This window comes from Musca autumnalis, unplaced genomic scaffold (assembly GCF_047663935.1).
Source record: "Musca autumnalis isolate F117 unplaced genomic scaffold, ASM4766393v1 scaffold_2, whole genome shotgun sequence".
Classification (NCBI taxonomy): domain Eukaryota; kingdom Metazoa; phylum Arthropoda; class Insecta; order Diptera; family Muscidae; genus Musca; species Musca autumnalis.
The window spans coordinates 192,919,617-192,941,445 of NW_027411755.1; the positions used below are offsets into that span (position 1 = coordinate 192,919,617).

Genomic DNA, 21,829 nt, shown 5'->3' on the forward strand with positions numbered 1-21,829 from the left:
AATCCAGGTTGTGTTTTTGGTTGAAAAAATATTCTTTAAAAAATCCACGTTGTGTTGTTTGTTTAAAAAAAATATTCTTTAAAAAACCCACGTTGTGTTCTTGGTTGAAAAAAATATTCTTAAAAAAAACCACGCTGTATAGTTGGTTGAAAAAATATTCTTTAAAAAAAATCCAAGTTGTGTTGTTGGTTGAAAATATATTCTTTAAAAAATCCAGTTGTGTTTTTGGTTGAAAAAATATTCTTTAAAAAATCCACGTTGTGTTGTTGGTTGAAAAAAATATTCTTTAAAAAATCCACGTTGTGTTGTTGGTTGAAAAAATATTCTTTAAAAAATCCACGTTGTGTTGTTGGTTGAAAATATATTCTTTAAAAAATCCACGTTGTGTTGTTGGTTGAAAAAATATTCTTTAAAAAATCCACGTTGTGTTGTTGGTTGAAAAATATATTCTTTAAAAATCCACGTTGTGTTGTTGGTTGAAAAAATATTCTTTAAAAAATCCACGTTGTGTTGTTGGTTGAAAAAATATTCTTTAAAAAATCCACGTTGTGTTGTTGGTTGAAAAAATATTCTTTAAAAAATCCACGTTGTGTTGTTGGTTGAAAAAATATTCTTTAAAAAATCCACGTTGTGTTGTTGGTTGAAAAAATATTCTTTAAAAAATCCACGTTGTGTTGTTGGTTGAAAAAATATTCTTTAAAAAATCCACGTTGTGTTGTTGGTTGAAAAAATATTCTTTAAAAAATCCACGTTGTGTTGTTGGTTGAAAAAATATTCTTTAAAAAATCCACGTTGTGTTGTTGGTTGAAAAAATATTCTTTAAAAAATCCACCGTTGTGTTGTTGGTTGAAAAAATATTCTTTAAAAAATCCACGTTGTGTTGTTGGTTGAAAAAATATTCTTTAAAAAATCCACGTTGTGTTGTTGGTTGAAAAAATATTCTTTAAAAAATCCACGTTGTGCTGTTGGTTGAAAAAATATTCTTTAAAAAATCCACGTTGTGTTGTTGGTTGAAAAAATATTCTTTAAAAAATCCACGTTGTGTTGTTGGTTGAAAAAATATTCTTTAAAAAATCCACGTTGTGTTGTTGGTTGAAAAAATATTCTTTAAAAAATCCACGTTGTGTTGTTGGTTGAAAAAATATTCTTTAAAAAATCCACGTTGTGTTGTTGGTTGAAAAAATATTCTTTAAAAAATCCACGTGGTGTTTGTGGTTGGAAAAAATATTCTTTAAAAAATCCACGTGGTGTTTGTGGTTGGAAAAAATATTCTTTAAAAAATCCACGTGGTGTTTGTGGTTGGAAAAAATATTCTTTAAAAAATCCACGTGGTGTTTGTGGTTGGAAAAAATATTCTTTAAAAAATCCACGTGGTGTTTGTGGTTGGAAAAAATATTCTTTAAAAAATCCACGTGGTGTTTGTGGTTGGAAAAAATATTCTTTAAAAAATCCACGTGGTGTTTGTGGTTGGAAAAAATATTCTTTAAAAAATCCACGTGGTGTTTGTGGTTGGAAAAAATATTCTTTAAAAAATCCACGTGGTGTTTGTGGTTGGAAAAAATATTCTTTAAAAAACCACGTGGTGTTTGTGGTTGGAAAAAATATTCTTTAAAAAATCCACGTGGTGTTTGTGGTTGGAAAAAATATTCTTTAAAAAATCCACGTGGTGTTTGTGGTTGGAAAAAATATTCTTTAAAAAATCCACGTTGTGTTGTTGGTTGAAAAAATATTCTTTAAAAAATCCACGTTGTGTTGTTGGTTAAAAAAATATTCTTTTAAAATCCACGTTGTGTTGTTGGTTGAAAAAATATTCTTTAAAAAATCCACGTTGTGTTGTTGGTTGAAAATATATTCTTTAAAAAATCCAGGTTGTGTTTTTGGTTGAAAAAATATTCTTTAAAAAATCCACGTTGTGTTGTTTGTTTAAAAAAAAATATTCTTTAAAAAACCCACGTTGTGTTCTTGGTTGAAAAAATATTCTTAAAAAAAACCACGCTGTATAGTTGGTTGAAAAAATATTCTTAAAAAAATCCAAGTTGTGTTGTTGGTTGAAAATATATTCTTTAAAAAATCCAGGTTGTGTTTTTGGTTGAAAAAATATTCTTTAAAAAATCCACGTTGTGTTGTTGGTTGAAAAAAAAAAATTCTTTAAAAAATCCACGTTGTGTTGTTGGTTGAAAAAATATTCTTTAAAAAATCCACGTTGTGTTGTTGGTTGAAAATATATTCTTTAAAAAATCCACGTTGTGTTGTTGGTTGAAAAAATATTCTTTAAAAAATCCACGTTGTGTTGTTGGTTGAAAAAATATTCTTTTAAAATCCACGTTGTGTTGTTGGTTGAAAAAATATTCTTTAAAAAATCCACGTTGTGTTGTTGGTTGAAAAAATATTCTTTAAAAAATCCACGTTGTGTTGTTGGTTGAAAAAATATTCTTTAAAAAATCCACGTTGTGTTGTTGGTTGAAAAAATATTCTTTTAAAATCCACGTTGTGTTGTTGGTTGAAAAAATATTCTTTAAAAAATCCACGTTGTGTTGTTGGTTGAAAAAAAAAATTCTTTAAAAAATCCACGTTGTGTTGTTGGTTGAAAAAATATTCTTTAAAAAATCCACGTTGTGTTGTTGGTTGAAAAAAAAAATTCTTTAAAAAATCCACGTTGTGTTGTTGGTTGAAAAAATATTCTTTAAAAAATCCACGTTGTGTTGTTGGTTGAAAAAATATTCTTTAAAAAATCCACGTTGTGTTGTTGGTTGAAAAAATATTCTTTAAAAAATCCACGTTGTGTTGTTGGTTGAAAAAATATTCTTTAAAAAATCCACGTTGTGTTGTTGGTTGAAAAAATATTCTTTAAAAAATCCACGTTGTGTTGTTGGTTGAAAAAATATTCTTTAAAAAATCCACGTTGTGTTGTTGGTTGAAAAAATATTCTTTAAAAAATCCACGTTGTGTTGTTGGTTGAAAAAATATTCTTTAAAAAATCCACGTTGTGTTGTTGGTTGAAAAAATATTCTTTAAAAAATCCACGTTGTGCTGTTGGTTGAAAAAATATTCTTTAAAAAATCCACGTTGTGTTGTTGGTTGAAAAAATATTCTTTAAAAAATCCACGTTGTGTTGTTGGTTGAAAAAATATTCTTTAAAAAATCCACGTTGCGTTGTTGGTTGAAAAAATATTCTTTAAAAAATCCACGTTGTGTTGTTGGTTAAAAAAATATTCTTTAAAAAATCCACGTTGTGTTGTTGGTTAAAAAAATATTCTTTAAAAAATCCACGTTGTGTTGTTGGTTGAAAAAATATTCTTTAAAAAATCCACGTGGTGTTTGTGGTTGGAAAAAATATTCTTTAAAAAATCCACGTGGTGTTTGTGGTTGGAAAAAATATTCTTTAAAAAATCCACGTGGTGTTTGTGGTTGGAAAAAATATTCTTTAAAAAATCCACGTGGTGTTTGTGGTTGGAAAAAATATTCTTTAAAAAACCACGTGGTGTTTGTGGTTGGAAAAAATATTCTTTAAAAAATCCACGTGGTGTTTGTGGTTGGAAAAAATATTCTTTAAAAAATCCACGTGGTGTTTGTGGTTGGAAAAAATATTCTTTAAAAAATCCACGTGGTGTTTGTGGTTGGAAAAAATATTCTTTAAAAAATCCACGTGGTGTTTGTGGTTGGAAAAAATATTCTTTAAAAAACCACGTGGTGTTTGTGGTTGGAAAAAATATTCTTTAAAAAATCCACGTGGTGTTTGTGGTTGGAAAAAATATTCTTTAAAAAATCCACGTGGTGTTTGTGGTTGGAAAAAATATTCTTTAAAAGAACACGTTGTGTTGTTGGTTGAAAAAATATTCTTTAAAAAAAAACGTTGTGTTGTTGGTTGAAAAAATATTCTTTAAAAAAAAAAACGTTGTGTTGTTGGTTGAAAAAATATTCTTTATAAAATCCACGTTGTGTTGTTGGTTGAAAAAATATTCTTTATAAAATCCACGTTGTGTTGGTGATCAAAAAAACATCCAAATAGTGTTGTTGTTTTTATTATTTTTAAAAATCCACATTATGTTGATACTTACAAAATTTTTAAAAAATTACAATATTTAATATTTCAAAAAAAAAATCACATTATTTTTATCCTACACCTTGTAATTTGTATTTTTATATAATCAGTACAATAACAAATTCCACCAATAAGACACATGCCACAGTAAAGAATGCTTCCTTATAGGAACCGCAATTAAGTTGACCATTTCCATTGTTCAGATTTATGGATCTATAGATTAGTCCATTGGGTCCGACATATTCTGGCGATGAGGATATTTGTGGTCTTTCTCCATACGTTAGTAATTTTTCAAATGCAGAAACCTAGAAACATTTAATAAAATACGTTGTATACTAAATATTTCCATAACTTAACCTACTTACCTGATCTGGATGTATTTTAAGGGGCAATTCTAAATCAATCCATATTATTGTGGCTTTGCAGGTGTCTTCCCATGGAGCCAATGTGGAAACGTTACTACCTGAATAGGTATAATAATATTCCAATGATTGGGGTAAGAATGAATCCAATCGTAGAGATTCTCCAACAGGCATTGCTATATTTGTTTTTGATGCTGTTACATTTTGCAGGAAATCATTGATAGCTGATAAAAATCGAGTGCTGGGACTATTTGGTCTAACCTGGAAATGGGATTTTAATTTGAAAACTTATAAAGATGAACTTTTGTTAGGTATCTTACGCGAAATGCCATTGATAATATTGCCACAGCATCATTGTGCTTTACAGCCTCCGTATACTCGCCATATTTTGGGTTATAGAATACTACATGTAATTCCGCTGGAAATTTAACGTCATTAAAGTCCCATATTTCGTTGGTTTTACCGATCCAATTGAAATTGATTTGTTTAAAACGGTAGGTGCCTTTGCCTTTCATTGGGCCATTACTGAGCGAAGGTATATGTTCCTCTTTGTCGTAAATTAAATCAATAACCAACCAATCTCCATCATTTGTTAAAATTGTGCCCTTCGATGTGGCATTACAGTTGTGGCAGAGAAGTTGCGAAAATAGTTTATCTCTTATTTGGGGATTTCGCAAGGGCAATGTGTGCTTTCCATCACAACGAGTTCGAATGGGCACGAAAGCAACTTTGTATTGGAAATTTGAAAAAAAAAATCTGAATTTTCAGTTTCCATTTATCCCACAAAAACCTCAATTATCTAACAGACTTACCACTCATCACCAATCTTTCTAAAAATACTAAAGAAATTTAAATGAAAAATCAAGTTAATGAAAGTTTACCATAACTTTGCGAATATTAAATCATTTCGAATTAATCATATTAACCTACCAAAAATTAGAATAAAATCCGGCAGATATTTCACATTCATGTTGTTTTTGTATCCAAAGTCTACTGTTATGGGCGAATCATTCTGTTACAATATTGCAAGCCCTGAAGGACTATTAAAAAACGTTTTTAATAAAAATCTGGAAGTAAAAGCTTTCAATCAAAATGATTAGGCGAGTACAGTGGAAATTGCCACCAATAATCTATTTTTATGAACAGTCCTTAGGTGATAAGAAGGAGTTAACCTGTAACAAGGCCAACCAATTAAGGTGCGAAACTACACCATTTGCACATGTAATTCGAAGAATTTCGGTTGTAATTTGATTATTTCATTTGAAATTCGCAACATTTCACTTGTAATTTGAGAATTCCAATTGAATTTCGAATTATTTAATTTGTAATTTGAATTTTTTATTTGTAATTCGAATTATTTCATTTGTAATTTGAAATTTTTTCATTTTTAATTTTAATTTGAAATTCCAAATGAAAAAATTTCAAATTACAAATGAAAAATTCGAATTACAAATGAAATTATTCGAATTTTAAATGGAATTCAATTAAAAAATATTCTTTAAAAAATCCACGTTGTGTTGTTGATTAAAAAAATATTCTTTAAAAAATCCACGTTGTGTTGTTGATTAAAAAAATATTCTTTAAAAAATCCACGTTGTGTTGTTGATTAAAAAAATATTCTTTAAAAAATCCACGTTGTGTTGTTGATTAAAAAAATATTCTTTAAAAAATCCACGTTGTGTTGTTGATTAAAAAAATATTCTTTAAAAAATCCACGTTGTGTTGTTGATTAAAAAAATATTCTTTAAAAAATCCACGTTGTGTTGTTGATTAAAAAAATATTCTTTAAAAAATCCACGTTGTGTTGTTGATTAAAAAAATATTCTTTAAAAAATCCACGTTGTGTTGTTGATTAAAAAAATATTCTTTAAAAAATCCACGTTGTGTTGTTGATTAAAAAAATATTCTTTAAAAAATCCACGTTGTGTTGTTGATTAAAAAAATATTCTTTAAAAAATCTACGTTGTGTTGTTGGTTGAAAAAATATTCTTTAAAAAATCCACGCTGTATTGTTGGTTGAAAAAATATTCTTTAAAAAATCCACGTTGTGTTGTTGGTTAAAAAAATATTCTTTAAAAAATCCACGTTGTGTTGTTGGTTGAAAAAATATTCTTTAAAAAATCCTCGTTGTGTTGTTGGTTGAAAAAATATTCTTTAAAAAATCCACGTTGTGTTGTTGGTAGAAAAAATATTCTTTAAAAAATCCACGTTGTGTTGTTAATTAAAACAAGTAAAAAAGCATTAAGTTCGGCCAGGCCGAACTTTTCATACCCTCCACCATAAAATATTCATTCCTGTCCCCAACTTTAAGTGAGTACTTTAAAATGTCAGAAAATGTACATAAAATGCTTCATTCGGGAGGCCCTTTTTTATGGTGCCTATATCTAACTGTTGACAATTTTTGGTGGGCTAGAAATTGGGAGGTACTGTTATATAGGGGTTATAATAAAACATGGGCCTATGTTGACAGTTTTTGATGGCAGCTTTTAATGTCAAATAACTCCTAATTCGGTTAAAAAATTTAGCTAGAATCCTCAAAATATCGAAAATCGGTACATAACGTGGGAACTTCAAATGTCATTAACAGCTAGTTCGGAGGTATCTGGGCTATACGGAAATGTGAACTTAAATGAACAATTTTTGTTGCAGAATTTTTGTTGACTTTTAAATTTCAAATTACAGAAAGGTACGGAAAATCGGGAGGTTTGTTTTGGGGCTATACAAAACATGGAACTACGTTCGGTTAAACATTTTAAGTAAAATCCTCAAAGTACCGAAAATCGGGAAGTATCGTTATATTGGGGCTATGTTGAAAATTGTTGATGCAGATGTGTGGTGACCACTACAAACTTCAAATGTCAAATTACAGTTAGTTCTGTTAAAAATTGTAGCTAAAATTGCCAAATTACTGAAAATTGGGAGGTACCGTTACATGGGAGCTATATCCGAACATGAACCTATATTGACAATTTTTGATGGAGAGGTGTTGTGACCACTAAGAACTTCAAATGTCAAATTACTGCTAGTTCGGTTTGTAGCTAAAATCATCAAATTACTGAAAATCGGGAGGTACCGTTATATGGGGGCTTTCTTGACAATTTTTGGTGGAGAGGTGTGGTGACCACTAAGAATTTCAAATGTTCACATTACAGATAATTCGGTTAAAACTTGTTGGTAAAATTCTCAAAATACCTGAAATCGGGCGGCAACGTTATATGGGGGCTATTCCAAAACATGGACCTATGTCCACTAGTTATATAAGTTTATTGACATTAAAGAACCCTAAATGTCAATTGATAACTAAATCGGTCTGAATAAGTAGATAAAAACGTCAAAATGCCGTAAATCGGAGGTACTGTTATATGGGGGCTATTCCAAAACGTGGACCTAGGTCCCCAACTTTGTCACATAAGTTTATTGACATTTAAGAACTTCAAATGTCAAATTATAGCTTCATCGGTCTGAAAATGTAGCTAAAAACGTCAAAATACCGTAAATCGGGGGGTACCATTATATGGGGGCTATACCAAAACGTGGACCTATGTCCACAACTTTCCTTATATAAGTTTATTGACATTTAAGAACCCTAAATGTCAAATTATAGCTACCTCGGTCTGAAAATGTAGCTAAAAACGTCAAATTACAGCAAATCGGGGGGTACCGTTATATGGGGGCTATACCAAAACGTGGACCTATGTCCACAACTTTTTTTATATATGTTTATTGATACTTAAGAACCCTAAATGTCAAATTATAGCTAAATCGGTCTAAAAGTGTAGCTAAAAACGTCAAAATACTGCAAATCGGGGGGTACCGTTATATGGGGGCTATACCAAAACGTGGACCTATGTCCACAAGTTTTGTTATATATGTTTATTAACACTTAAGAACCCTAAATGTCAAATTATAGCTACATCGGTCTGATAATGTAGCTAAAAACGTCAAAATACCGTATATCGGGAGGTACCGTTATATGGGGGCTATACCAAAACGTGGACCTATGTCCACAACTTTTGTTATGTAAGTTTATTGATACTTAAGAACCCTAAATGCCAAATTATAGCTAAATCGGTCTAAAAATGTAGCTAAAAACGTCAAAATACCGCAAATCGGGGGGTACCGTTATATGGGGGCTATACCAAAACGTGGACCTATGTCCACAAGTTTTGTTATATATGTTTACTGACACTTAAGAACCCTAAATGTCAAATTATAGCTAAATCGGTCTGAAAATGTAGCTAAAAACGTCAAAATACCGTAAATCGGGGGTACCGTTATATGGGGGCTATACCAAAACGTGGACCGATATAGCCCATCATCGAACTTGACCTGCCTGCAAACAAAAGACGCATTTTCCCAAAATTTCAGCGTCCTATCTCCATTTTTGTGGATGCTAGAGTGATTACCACAGACGGACGGACGGACGGACGGACGTGCTCAGATCGACTTAGAATTTTACCCTGATCAAGAATATATATACTTTATAGGGTCGCAAATGAGTATTTCAATGCGTTACAAACGGAAAAACAAACTTAATATACCCTCCATACTATGGTGGAGGGTATAAAAATATTCTTTAAAAAATCCACGTTGTGTTGTTGATTAAAAAAATATTCTTTAAAGAATCCACGTTGTGTTGTTGATTAAAAAAATATTCTTTAAAAAATCCACGTTGTGTTGTTGGTTGAAAAACATATTCTTTAAGAAATCCACGTTGTGTTGTTGGTTGAAAAACATATTCTTTAAAAAATCCACGTTGTGTTGTTGGTTGAAAAAATATTCTTTAAAAAATCCACGTTGTGTTGTTGGTTGAAAAAATATTCTTTAAAAAATCCACGTTGTGTTGTTGGTTGAAAAAATATTCTTTAAAAAATCCACGTTGTGTTGTTAGTTGAAAAAATATTCTTTAAAAAATCCACGTTGTGTTGTTGGTTGAAAAAATATTCTTTAAAAAATCCACGTTGTGATGTTGGTTGAAAAAATATTCTTTAAAAAATCCACGTTGTGTTGTTGGTTGAAAAAATATTCTTTAAAAAATCCACGTTGTGTTGTTGGTTGAAAAAATATTCTTTAAAAAATCCACGCTGTGTTGTTAGTTGAAAAAATATTCTTTAAAATATTCACATGGTGTTTGTGGTTGAAAAAATATTCTTTAAAAAATCCACTTTGTGTTGTTGGTTGAAAAAATATTCTTTAAAAAATCCACTTTGTGTTGTTGGTTGAAAAAATATTCTTTAAAAAACCGACGTTGTGTTGTTGGTTGAAAAAATATTCTTTAAAAAACCGACGTTGTGTTGTTGGTTGAAAAAATATTCTTTAAAAAATTCACGATGTGTTGCTGATTGAAAAAATATTCTTTAAAAAATCCACGTTGTGTTGTTGATTAAAAAAATATTCTTTAAAAAATCCACGTTGTGTTGTTGATTAAAAAAATATTCTTTAAAAAATCCACGTTGTGTTGTTGGTTGAAAAAATATTCTTTAAAAAATACACGTTGTGTTGTTGGTTGAAAAAATATTCTTTAAAAAATCCACGTTGTGTTGTTGGTTGAAAAAATATTCTTTAAAAAATCCACGTTGTGTTGTTGGTTGAAAAAATATTCTTTAAACAATCAACGTTTTGTTGTGGGTTGAAAAAATATTCTTTAAAAAATCCACGTTGTGTTGTTGATTAAAAAAATATTCTTTAAAAAAGCCACGTTGTGTTGTTGATTAAAAAAATATTCTTTAAAAAATCCACGTTGTGTTGTTGATTAAAAAAATATTCTTTAAAAAATCCATGATGTGTTGTTGGTTGAAAAAATATTCTTTAAAAAATCCACGTTGTGTTGTTGGTTGAAAAAATATTCTTTAAAAAATCCACGTTGTGTTGTTGGTTGAAAAAATATTCTTTAAAAAATCCACGTTGTGTTGTTGGTTGAAAAAATATTTTTTAAAAAATCCACGTTGTGTTGTTGGTTGAAAAAATATTCTTTAAAAAATCCACTTTGTGTTGTTGGTTGAAAAAATATTCTTTAAAAAATTCACGTTGTGTTGTTGGTTGAAAAAATATTCTTTAAAAAATCCACGTTGTGTTGTTGGTTGAAAAAATATTTTTTAAAAAATCCACGTTGTGTTGTTGGTTGAAAAAATATTCTTTAAAAAATCCACGTTGTGTTGTTGGTTGAAAAAATATTCTTTAAAAAATCCACGTTGTGTTGTTGGTTGAAAAAATATTCTTTAAAAAATCCACGTTGTGTTGTTGGTTGAAAAAATATTCTAAAAAAATCCACGTTGTGTTGTTGGTTGAAAAAATATTCTATAAAAAATCCACGTTTTGTTGTTGGTTGAAAAAATATTCTATAAAAAATCCACGTTGTGTTGTTGGTTGAACATATATTCTTTAAAAAATCCACGTTGTGTTGTTGGTTGAAAAAATATTCTATAAAAAATCCACGTTTTGTTGTTGGTTGAAAAAATATTCTATAAAAAATCCACGTTGTGTTGTTGGTTGAACATATATTCTTTAAAAACTCCACGTAGTGTTGTTGGTTGAAAAAATATTCTAGTTTTTGTTGTTTTTTCGACCTTTTTGATTTTAATAAAACAGTTGTATATTTCGTTGAGCTTTAGGCCATATTGTGTTTTATTTATTTTCCAATATTTCGCAATTGATTAAATTGCATCTTCAGGGGATCTACAAAACATACTTAATATTAATATCACAGCTTTTTTATATCTAAAGACACCAACACATTACACAAAGAAATTGCTTACATGTAAAACTTAATTTAGCGTCAAGATTACTTAAAAACTATGACAGACTTCACCGTCATCGTCGACTGTAAATATTGCACTGGATTGCTTTACATATTGCACGATCTCTTCTGTGTTAAGTGTCGGTAGCAGTAGGCTGCGTTGTCGGTGTCGCTTTTAAAGTTGATTCGTTTTGTTGTCTCTAGGTTGTTTATATGTAGCATCTCCAACATCAATCGTTTATTGTAATTATTTTCTGTTTGAAGAATTTTAACTTTCTCAAAGTTTGGTACATGATTGTATGTCTTGCAATGTTCTGCAAGAGCTGTTTTTGGTGCTGTATGATTGTTTCTTAGTTTAATGTCTGATTTGTGGGCAGACATCCGAGTTTTTAACTTATTTTTGGTGGTACCCACATATAATTTGCCACATTTCTCATCACTATTACCATCACATTCTATTTTATATATTACATTGTGTTTATCTGCATTATTTATCTTGGTTTTTGTATTAGTAAAGAATTTGTTAAGGGTATTACTCGTTTTTTGTGCTATTATATATTTGGTTTTATCGTACAAATTAGATTTTTGAAATCTTTCGGATATCTCCGGTACATAAACCATAGATTTGTATACTTTTTCAGTTATTTTTTCTTCGCCTCTCATGTGTTTCGAATTCTTGTTGTAATTATTTATAAGATTATTTATAATCTTATTTGGGAAATTGTTTTTCGATAATATATCTCTTATTTTATTTTTGTTATCGTTGTGAAATTTGGTGTCGCTTATGTTTAAAATTCGGGTTACCAAATTCCTCGCTGTATTTATGACCATCTGCTTTGGGTGTTTAGAATAGAAATTTATAATTCTCCCGGAAGCCGTTGGTTTTTGGTACCAGTCTATCTCTAATTTTCTTGCTTTTTTGTATACCAGAGTATCTAAATATGGTAAGCATCCATTGCATTCCTCTTCCATCGTGAATTGAATATTCTTATTGAAGCTATTAAGTATTGTCAAAGTATCCAATATTGCATCATTCCTGAGTATCACAAATAGATCGTCAACATATTTTGTCAGTATCAGAGGTTTCGTCGTCAATTGTTCCATACAGGTGTCAAGTAGTTTCTCCATCACTAAATCAGCAACTATGGGAGAAGCTGGTGAACCCATTGGCAGTCCTTTCTTTTGTTTGTACACCTTGTCATTATATTTGAAGTACCGATTTTCTTTAATGCAAAAATTGAGAATACGGAAAAATAGGCACTTAGTCATATTAGTGTATTCTTCGATTTCATTCCATCTTTCTTCTACAATTCTTATTCCCAAATCGACTGGTATACTCGGAAAGAGAGATACGACATCAAACGATACCATCTTATCTTTCTCACTAATTGGTAGATTTTTTATTTTATTCTTGAATTCTATCGAGTCTTTCACATTGTATTTGGAATTCTTAGTTAAGTTCTTTAAAATCTTAACCACATATCTACACAATTGAATGGAGGGGGAGTTGACGGACGAACATATAGGCCTTAAAGGGTAACCTTCCTTGTGGATTTTCGGAAGTCCATATATTCTAGGCGCTGTTGCCACGTCAGTTTTTAGTTGCTTCCTTTCAATTGCCGAAATTATATGATGTTTGTACATTTCTTCTACAAGCTCATTATTCTTCCTTATTAAATTTGTTGTTGGATCTTTGCTTAGTCTTTGATATGTCATCATGTCCGATATAATGTTGTTCATCCTTTGTTCGTAGTCATTTTTACTAATTGCCACCGTCACATTTCCCTTATCTGCATTCAAAATGAAAATATCTTTATGTTGTTTCAAGAAAGCACGGGTATGTTCCACTGTACAGTTTACAAATTTGTCTCTTCCACTCTCTGTCATTCTATTAATGTGTGTATCGATCATTGTTGTGAACTTTGTTCTCATCACTTCTTCTCTTTCTTTTTCGTTCCATGTTTGAATAACCTCATCTCCGTCCGCAATAAACTTGAATAATGGAAACTGCGTTTTTGTTGTTGGTAGTCCAAATTTATCTCCGAGTGAGAGAAGCCACTTTACATCGAATGGGAAATCCGTTGTTGTTTTATTAACAAACCATTTTTCGTTATGCTTTATGTTTAGTTCTATCATTTGTTTTTGTTTTAGTTTTTCAAATTTTAGCCTCTGAGTATTTTTGACTTGGTTCTCTATATTTGTTGTTATTTTGCTTTGGTTGAGAGTAATGCTGTTTTTCTCCTCTTGTGTTAAGTGTTCGTTTAATGCTTCTTCTACTTCTTGAATTTCTTTGTTGTATTGCTTCAATTCGTAATGTTTTTGTTTTATGACGAGGTTAAGGATTTTGTTTTGAAAGATTTCAATGTATCTTTTTAAAATATTTTGAATGTGATGTATAGGATGTGTATTAAAAATTGCATAGATATTTTTAATTGCATTCTTAATAAAATTAGGTACTATTCCATGATTGCGGCATTTTATTAAGAAGGTCAAAGAACATTTTGTCTTTGTCGTTTTTACCTTTCTATTTTTGTGCTTATTTAAGATGTGTCCAATGTTACATTTTTTCTTGATGTTTTTGTAGATCATTTTGTTGGTGTTTTACGTCGTGCTCACCGTATTGTAATTTTAGTTTTTGTTGTTTTTTCGACCTTTTTGATTTTAATAAAACAGTTGTATATTTCGTTGAGCTTTAGGCCATATTGTGTTTTATTTATTTTCCAATATTTCGCAATTGATTAAATTGCATCTTCAGGGGATCTACAAAACATACTTAATATTAATATCACAGCTTTTTTATATCTAAAGACACCAACACATTACACAAAGAAATTGCTTACATGTAAAACTTAATTTAGCGTCAAGATTACTTAAAAACTATGACAGACTTCACCGTCATCGTCGACTGTAAATATTGCACTGGATTGCTTTACATCAAACCCGTTCGTGCGAATTGATTTGGTTACGAAGTTTTTCGGCAAATCACACACACGCGACCCGAACGCAAAGTAAGAGAGCAAATGTTTTGATTTTTTTACTTCAGTCTTGTACTGAATTTCATGCAAGCAGGTTGATGCCGCTTTATTTGTTTATTTTTGGGTACACAGAAAAGATTTTGCAGTTGTACAGCAAATATGTGGAGGGTAGAATTTGAAAATGATTTTTGTTTTGTATTAATATTTTTAATGACGCAGAATGCCTCGTCTGCAATGCAACAATAAAAAATGTATGTATGCTTAGAAAGTCTTAAAAAATCATTTTTATATACAATTTGTTTTTTCTCTCAAAAAAATTAACATATGAAGAAAAATACTTTTCAAATTATGAAGTTATTTATATTATTTTTAATTTAAGTCATACAAAGCGAACGCGCCAACAATATATTTTTCATTTCACACTCAATATGAAAATCATCACCCTGTTCTGTCAGTGTAATTTTACCCACACATAAACAATTTAAGCGCTCGCTCTTCTTGGTCGGCTATGCTTTACATATTGCACGATCTCTTCTGTGTTAAGTGTCGGTAGCAGTAGGCTGCGTTGTCGGTGTCGCTTTTAAAGTTGATTCGTTTTGTTGTCTCTAGGTTGTTTATATGTAGCATCTCCAACATCAATCGTTTATTGTAATTATTTTCTGTTTGAAGAATTTTAACTTTCTCAAAGTTTGGTACATGATTGTATGTCTTGCAATGTTCTGCAAGAGCTGTTTTTGGTGCTGTATGATTGTTTCTTAGTTTAATGTCTGATTTGTGGGCAGACATCCGAGTTTTTAACTTATTTTTGGTGGTACCCACATATAATTTGCCACATTTCTCATCACTATTACCATCACATTCTATTTTATATATTACATTGTGTTTATCTGCATTATTTATCTTGGTTTTTGTATTAGTAAAGAATTTGTTAAGGGTATTACTCGTTTTTTGTGCTATTATATATTTGGTTTTATCGTACAAATTAGATTTTTGAAATCTTTCGGATATCTCCGGTACATAAACCATAGATTTGTATACTTTTTCAGTTATTTTTTCTTCGCCTCTCATGTGTTTCGAATTCTTGTTGTAATTATTTATAAGATTATTTATAATCTTATTTGGGAAATTGTTTTTCGATAATATATCTCTTATTTTATTTTTGTTATCGTTGTGAAATTTGGTGTCGCTTATGTTTAAAATTCGGGTTACCAAATTCCTCGCTGTATTTATGACCATCTGCTTTGGGTGTTTAGAATAGAAATTTATAATTCTCCCGGAAGCCGTTGGTTTTTGGTACCAGTCAGCCTAGAATATATGGACTTCCGAAAATCCACAAGGAAGGTTACCCTTTAAGGCCTATATGTTCGTCCGTCAACTCCCCCTCCATTCAATTGTGTAGATATGTGGTTAAGATTTTAAAGAACTTAACTAAGAATTCCAAATACAATGTGAAAGACTCGATAGAATTCAAGAATAAAATAAAAAATCTACCAATTAGTGAGAAAGATAAGATGGTATCGTTTGATGTCGTATCTCTCTTTCCGAGTATACCAGTCGATTTGGGAATAAGAATTGTAGAAGAAAGATGGAATGAAATCGAAGAATACACTAATATGACTAAGTGCCTATTTTTCCGTATTCTCAATTTTTGCATTAAAGAAAATCGGTACTTCAAATATAATGACAAGGTGTACAAACAAAAGAAAGGACTGCCAATGGGTTCACCAGCTTCTCCCATAGTTGCTGATTTAGTGATGGAGAAACTACTTGACACCTGTATGGAACAATTGACGACGAAACCTCTGATACTGACAAAATATGTTGACGATCTATTTGTGATACTCAGGAATGATGCAATATTGGATACTTTGACAATACTTAATAGCTTCAATAAGAATATTCAATTCACGATGGAAGAGGAATGCAATGGATGCTTACCATATTTAGATACTCTGGTATACAAAAAAGCAAGAAAATTAGAGATAGACTGGTACCAAAAACCAACGGCTTCCGGGAGAATTATAAATTTCTATTCTAAACACCCAAAGCAGATGGTCATAAATACAGCGAGGAATTTGGTAACCCGAATTTTAAACATAAGCGACACCAAATTTCACAACGATAACAAAAATAAAATAAGAGATATATTATCGAAAAACAATTTCCCAAATAAGATTATAAATAATCTTATAAATAATTACAACAAGAATTCGAAACACATGAGAGGCGAAGAAAAAATAACTGAAAAAGTATACAAATCTATGGTTTATGTACCGGAGATATCCGAAAGATTTCAAAAATCTAATTTGTACGATAAAACCAAATATATAATAGCACAAAAAACGAGTAATACCCTTAACAAATTCTTTACTAATACAAAAACCAAGATAAATAATGCAGATAAACACAATGTAATATATAAAATAGAATGTGATGGTAATAGTGATGAGAAATGTGGCAAATTATATGTGGGTACCACCAAAAATAAGTTAAAAACTCGGATGTCTGCCCACAAATCAGACATTAAACTAAGAAACAATCATACAGCACCAAAAACAGCTCTTGCAGAACATTGCAAGACATACAATCATGTACCAAACTTTGAGAAAGTTAAAATTCTTCAAACAGAAAATAATTACAATAAACGATTGATGTTGGAGATGCTACATATAAACAACCTAGAGACAACAAAACGAATCAACTTTAAAAGCGACACCGACAACGCAGCCTACTGCTACCGACACTTAACACAGAAGAGATCGTGCAATATGTAAAGCAATCCAGTGCAATATTTACAGTCGACGATGACGGTGAAGTCTGTCATAGTTTTTAAGTAATCTTGACGCTAAATTAAGTTTTACATGTAAGCAATTTCTTTGTGTAATGTGTTGGTGTCTTTAGATATAAAAAAGCTGTGATATTAATATTAAGTATGTTTTGTAGATCCCCTGAAGATGCAATTTAATCAATTGCGAAATATTGGAAAATAAATAAAACACAATATGGCCTAAAGCTCAACGAAATATACAACTGTTTTATTAAAATCAAAAAGGTCGAAAAAACAACAAAAACTAAAATTACAATACGGTGAGCACGACGTAAAACACCAACAAAATGATCTACAAAAACATCAAGAAAAAATGTAACATTGGACACATCTTAAATAAGCACAAAAATAGAAAGGTAAAAACGACAAAGACAAAATGTTCTTTGACCTTCTTAATAAAATGCCGCAATCATGGAATAGTACCTAATTTTATTAAGAATGCAATTAAAAATATCTATGCAATTTTTAATACACATCCTATACATCACATTCAAAATATTTTAAAAAGATACATTGAAATCTTTCAAAACAAAATCCTTAACCTCGTCATAAAACAAAAACATTACGAATTGAAGCAATACAACAAAGAAATTCAAGAAGTAGAAGAAGCATTAAACGAACACTTAACACAAGAGGAGAAAAACAGCATTACTCTCAACCAAAGCAAAATAACAACAAATATAGAGAACCAAGTCAAAAATACTCAGAGGCTAAAATTTGAAAAACTAAAACAAAAACAAATGATAGAACTAAACATAAAGCATAACGAAAAATGGTTTGTTAATAAAACAACAACGGATTTCCCATTCGATGTAAAGTGGCTTCTCTCACTCGGAGATAAATTTGGACTACCAACAACAAAAACGCAGTTTCCATTATTCAAGTTTATTGCGGACGGAGATGAGGTTATTCAAACATGGAACGAAAAAGAAAGAGAAGAAGTGATGAGAACAAAGTTCACAACAATGATCGATACACACATTAATAGAATGACAGAGAGTGGAAGAGACAAATTTGTAAACTGTACAGTGGAACATACCCGTGCTTTCTTGAAACAACATAAAGATATTTTCATTTTGAATGCAGATAAGGGAAATGTGACGGTGGCAATTAGTAAAAATGACTACGAACAAAGGATGAACAACATTATATCGGACATGATGACATATCAAAGACTAAGCAAAGATCCAACAACAAATTTAATAAGGAAGAATAATGAGCTTGTAGAAGAAATGTACAAACATCATATAATTTCGGCAATTGAAAGGAAGCAACTAAAAACTGACGTGGCAACAGCGCCTAGAATATATGGACTTCCGAAAATCCACAAGGAAGGTTACCCTTTAAGGCCTATATGTTCGTCCGTCAACTCCCCCTCCATTCAATTGTGTAGATATGTGGTTAAGATTTTAAAGAACTTAACTAAGAATTCCAAATACAATGTGAAAGACTCGATAGAATTCAAGAATAAAATAAAAAATCTACCAATTAGTGAGAAAGATAAGATGGTATCGTTTGATGTCGTATCTCTCTTTCCGAGTATACCAGTCGATTTGGGAATAAGAATTGTAGAAGAAAGATGGAATGAAATCGAAGAATACACTAATATGACTAAGTGCCTATTTTTCCGTATTCTCAATTTTTGCATTAAAGAAAATCGGTACTTCAAATATAATGACAAGGTGTACAAACAAAAGAAAGGACTGCCAATGGGTTCACCAGCTTCTCCCATAGTTGCTGATTTAGTGATGGAGAAACTACTTGACACCTGTATGGAACAATTGACGACGAAACCTCTGATACTGACAAAATATGTTGACGATCTATTTGTGATACTCAGGAATGATGCAATATTGGATACTTTGACAATACTTAATAGCTTCAATAAGAATATTCAATTCACGATGGAAGAGGAATGCAATGGATGCTTACCATATTTAGATACTCTGGTATACAAAAAAGCAAGAAAATTAGAGATAGACTGGTACCAAAAACCAACGGCTTCCGGGAGAATTATAAATTTCTATTCTAAACACCCAAAGCAGATGGTCATAAATACAGCGAGGAATTTGGTAACCCGAATTTTAAACATAAGCGACACCAAATTTCACAACGATAACAAAAATAAAATAAGAGATATATTATCGAAAAACAATTTCCCAAATAAGATTATAAATAATCTTATAAATAATTACAACAAGAATTCGAAACACATGAGAGGCGAAGAAAAAATAACTGAAAAAGTATACAAATCTATGGTTTATGTACCGGAGATATCCGAAAGATTTCAAAAATCTAATTTGTACGATAAAACCAAATATATAATAGCACAAAAAACGAGTAATACCCTTAACAAATTCTTTACTAATACAAAAACCAAGATAAATAATGCAGATAAACACAATGTAATATATAAAATAGAATGTGATGGTAATAGTGATGAGAAATGTGGCAAATTATATGTGGGTACCACCAAAAATAAGTTAAAAACTCGGATGTCTGCCCACAAATCAGACATTAAACTAAGAAACAATCATACAGCACCAAAAACAGCTCTTGCAGAACATTGCAAGACATACAATCATGTACCAAACTTTGAGAAAGTTAAAATTCTTCAAACAGAAAATAATTACAATAAACGATTGATGTTGGAGATGCTACATATAAACAACCTAGAGACAACAAAACGAATCAACTTTAAAAGCGACACCGACAACGCAGCCTACTGCTACCGACACTTAACACAGAAGAGATCGTGCAATATGTAAAGCAATCCAGTGCAATATTTACAGTCGACGATGACGGTGAAGTCTGTCATAGTTTTTAAGTAATCTTGACGCTAAATTAAGTTTTACATGTAAGCAATTTCTTTGTGTAATGTGTTGGTGTCTTTAGATATAAAAAAGCTGTGATATTAATATTAAGTATGTTTTGTAGATCCCCTGAAGATGCAATTTAATCAATTGCGAAATATTGGAAAATAAATAAAACACAATATGGCCTAAAGCTCAACGAAATATACAACTGTTTTATGAAAAAATATTCTTTAAAAAATCCACGTTGTATTGTTGGTTGAAAAAATATTCTTTAAAAAATCCACGTTGTATTGTTGGTTGAAAAAATATTCTTTAAAAAATCCACGTTGTATTGTTGGTTGAAAAAATATTCTTTAAAAAATCCATGTGGTTTTCTTGGTTGAAAAAATATTCTTTAAAAAATCCACGTTGTGTTGTTGGTTGAAAAATATTCTTTAAAATATCCACGTTGTGTTGTTGGTTTAAAAAAAATTCTTTAAAAATCCACGTTGTGATGGTGGTTGGAAAAAAATTCTTTAAAAAATCCACGTTGTGTTGTTGGTTGAAAAAATATTCTTTAAAAAATCCACGTCGTGTTGTTGGTTGAAAAAATATTCTTTAAAAAATCCACGTTGTGTTGTTGGTTGAAAAAATATTCTTTAACAAATCCACGTTGTGTTGTTGTTTGAAAAATATTCTTTAAAAAATCCACGTTGTGTTGTTGGTTGAAAAAATATTCTTTAAAAAATCCACGTTGTGTTGTTTGAAAAATATTCTTTAAAAAATCCACGTTGTGTTGTTTGAAAAATATTCTTTAAAAAATCCACGTTGTGTTGTTGTTTGAAAAATATTCTTTAAAAAATCCACGTTGTGTTGTTGGTTGAAAAACTATTCTTTAAAAAATCCACTTTGTGTTGTTGATTGAAAAAATACTAAAAATAATTCTTTAAAAAAATCACGTTGTGTTTCCATGCAAAAATCGAAGAATGTTGTTTCAAAATTCATGATTAATGCTCCGAAAAGGTTTCCCACAAAAAAATCCGTTATTTGTTTTATTGTATTTATATTTTATTTATTTATTTTTTATTATAATATTTTCCCATAATAATGTCTTGGTTGTATAATTGTTTAATAATAATAATTATAATAGTAATATTGTTTATATATAGTATAATAATGTATTTTCTTGTTTTGTTTCTAATTTAAAATTAATATAATTTTATAAATTAAAATGTTGCTTCTTTTCCCTTAGAAAAAAAATAAAAAACGAAAACTTATTAAATAAAATAACAAAAACAGAAGCGCAGAATAAAGAAAGAAAATGAAAAGGAAAAACTTAAGAAAAACAAATCCAACAATTGAATCGCAGTAATTTCAACTAAAAGCAAAAGTAAAAAAAATAATAAATTTTTGGCTAATTAAATACTAAAATTTTACAATTTTTGTAGATTTTTTTAAATGTGTTTTTTTGACAATGATGACGATGATGATGTCTACTTTAATACTTCGAGTATTATTTGTTGTAAATAGATTTTGTTGATGATTTTCGTTTTTTGTTTTAAATTTTTATTTGCATTGACAATGAAAGTAGAAAAAATGCTGGCTACGAATACACAACTAACACATCACTTTTTTGCTGCAACTCGTTTCTCGTTTTACAATCTTGTACAAAAGCGTTGCTTCATACCTTATATAAATTTTTTTTTTAATATACAAATGAAATGAAGAAGAAAAACTAAAGTCGAAACATATGTAAGTGTCGACTATTGTAAGATTTTTTATAGCATACCCCATATATTGTGGAGGTTTTTCTTGATCACAGAATATTACCAAGGCTGATTTAGGATGGCAATACTATTATTAGGCAACACACATGCAGATTTCCTACAAATATTTCAGAAGGGACAGGGAAAGATTGCTTTCGAAACCCATTTTCTGTTATGTATTTACTATTTAAATAAAGCCCCTAAAAGTAGACATCTCTATTTCCCCCTTCTGTTAGAACACTTGCCCAATTCTGTTTATTCAACATAATGTCAATATGAAGTATTGATGGTATTATATTTCGCCAATAAACAACATTCATACATAT

The 21,829-nt window shown here is 30.2% G+C and overlaps 1 protein-coding gene and 1 long non-coding RNA gene across 8 annotated transcripts; one reads left to right on the top strand and one right to left on the bottom strand.

Moving 5' to 3' along the window:
• Positions 1-4,006: 4,006 nt before the first annotated feature.
• On the bottom strand, positions 4,007-14,061 carry LOC141393261 (carbonic anhydrase 2-like). Of its 7 annotated transcripts, none has more exons than XM_073966249.1 (7): positions 13,981-14,061; positions 13,757-13,900; positions 5,335-5,471; positions 5,217-5,243; positions 4,725-5,131; positions 4,408-4,665; positions 4,007-4,347 (listed from the first exon to the last, which is right to left on the bottom strand). In XM_073966249.1, the coding sequence occupies exons 3-7, from the start codon at positions 5,372-5,374 to the stop codon at positions 4,141-4,143; spliced, it is 939 nt and encodes a 312-aa protein (XP_073822350.1). In that variant the 5' UTR covers positions 5,375-5,471; positions 13,757-13,900; positions 13,981-14,061; the 3' UTR covers positions 4,007-4,140. The 7 variants fall into 7 exon arrangements, with proteins under 7 accessions (XP_073822350.1, XP_073822347.1, XP_073822346.1 ...); XM_073966246.1 differs by having other exon boundaries at positions 5,335-5,444; positions 13,661-13,900; XM_073966245.1 differs by having other exon boundaries at positions 13,661-13,900.
• Positions 14,062-15,435: 1,374 nt separating this feature from the next.
• Positions 15,436-19,959, top strand: LOC141393262 (uncharacterized). The gene is made up of 2 exons (XR_012410042.1): positions 15,436-16,978; positions 17,059-19,959. It is a non-coding gene; the product is annotated as an uncharacterized lncRNA (long non-coding RNA).
• The last annotated feature ends 1,870 nt before the right edge of the window (positions 19,960-21,829 follow it).

Excerpts from the sequence above, each read along its gene's own strand:
- LOC141393261 (XM_073966249.1), bottom strand. The coding sequence starts at position 5,374 with ATGAATGTGAAATATCTGCCGGATTTTATTCTAATTTTTG. Across the intron at positions 5,132-5,216 it reads AGAAAGATTGGTGATGAGTG|TTGCTTTCGTGCCCATTCGA; the intron begins GTAAGTCTGTTA and ends TCCAATACAAAG. Across the intron at positions 4,348-4,407 it reads TTAAAATACATCCAGATCAG|GTTTCTGCATTTGAAAAATT; the intron begins GTAAGTAGGTTA and ends AAATGTTTCTAG.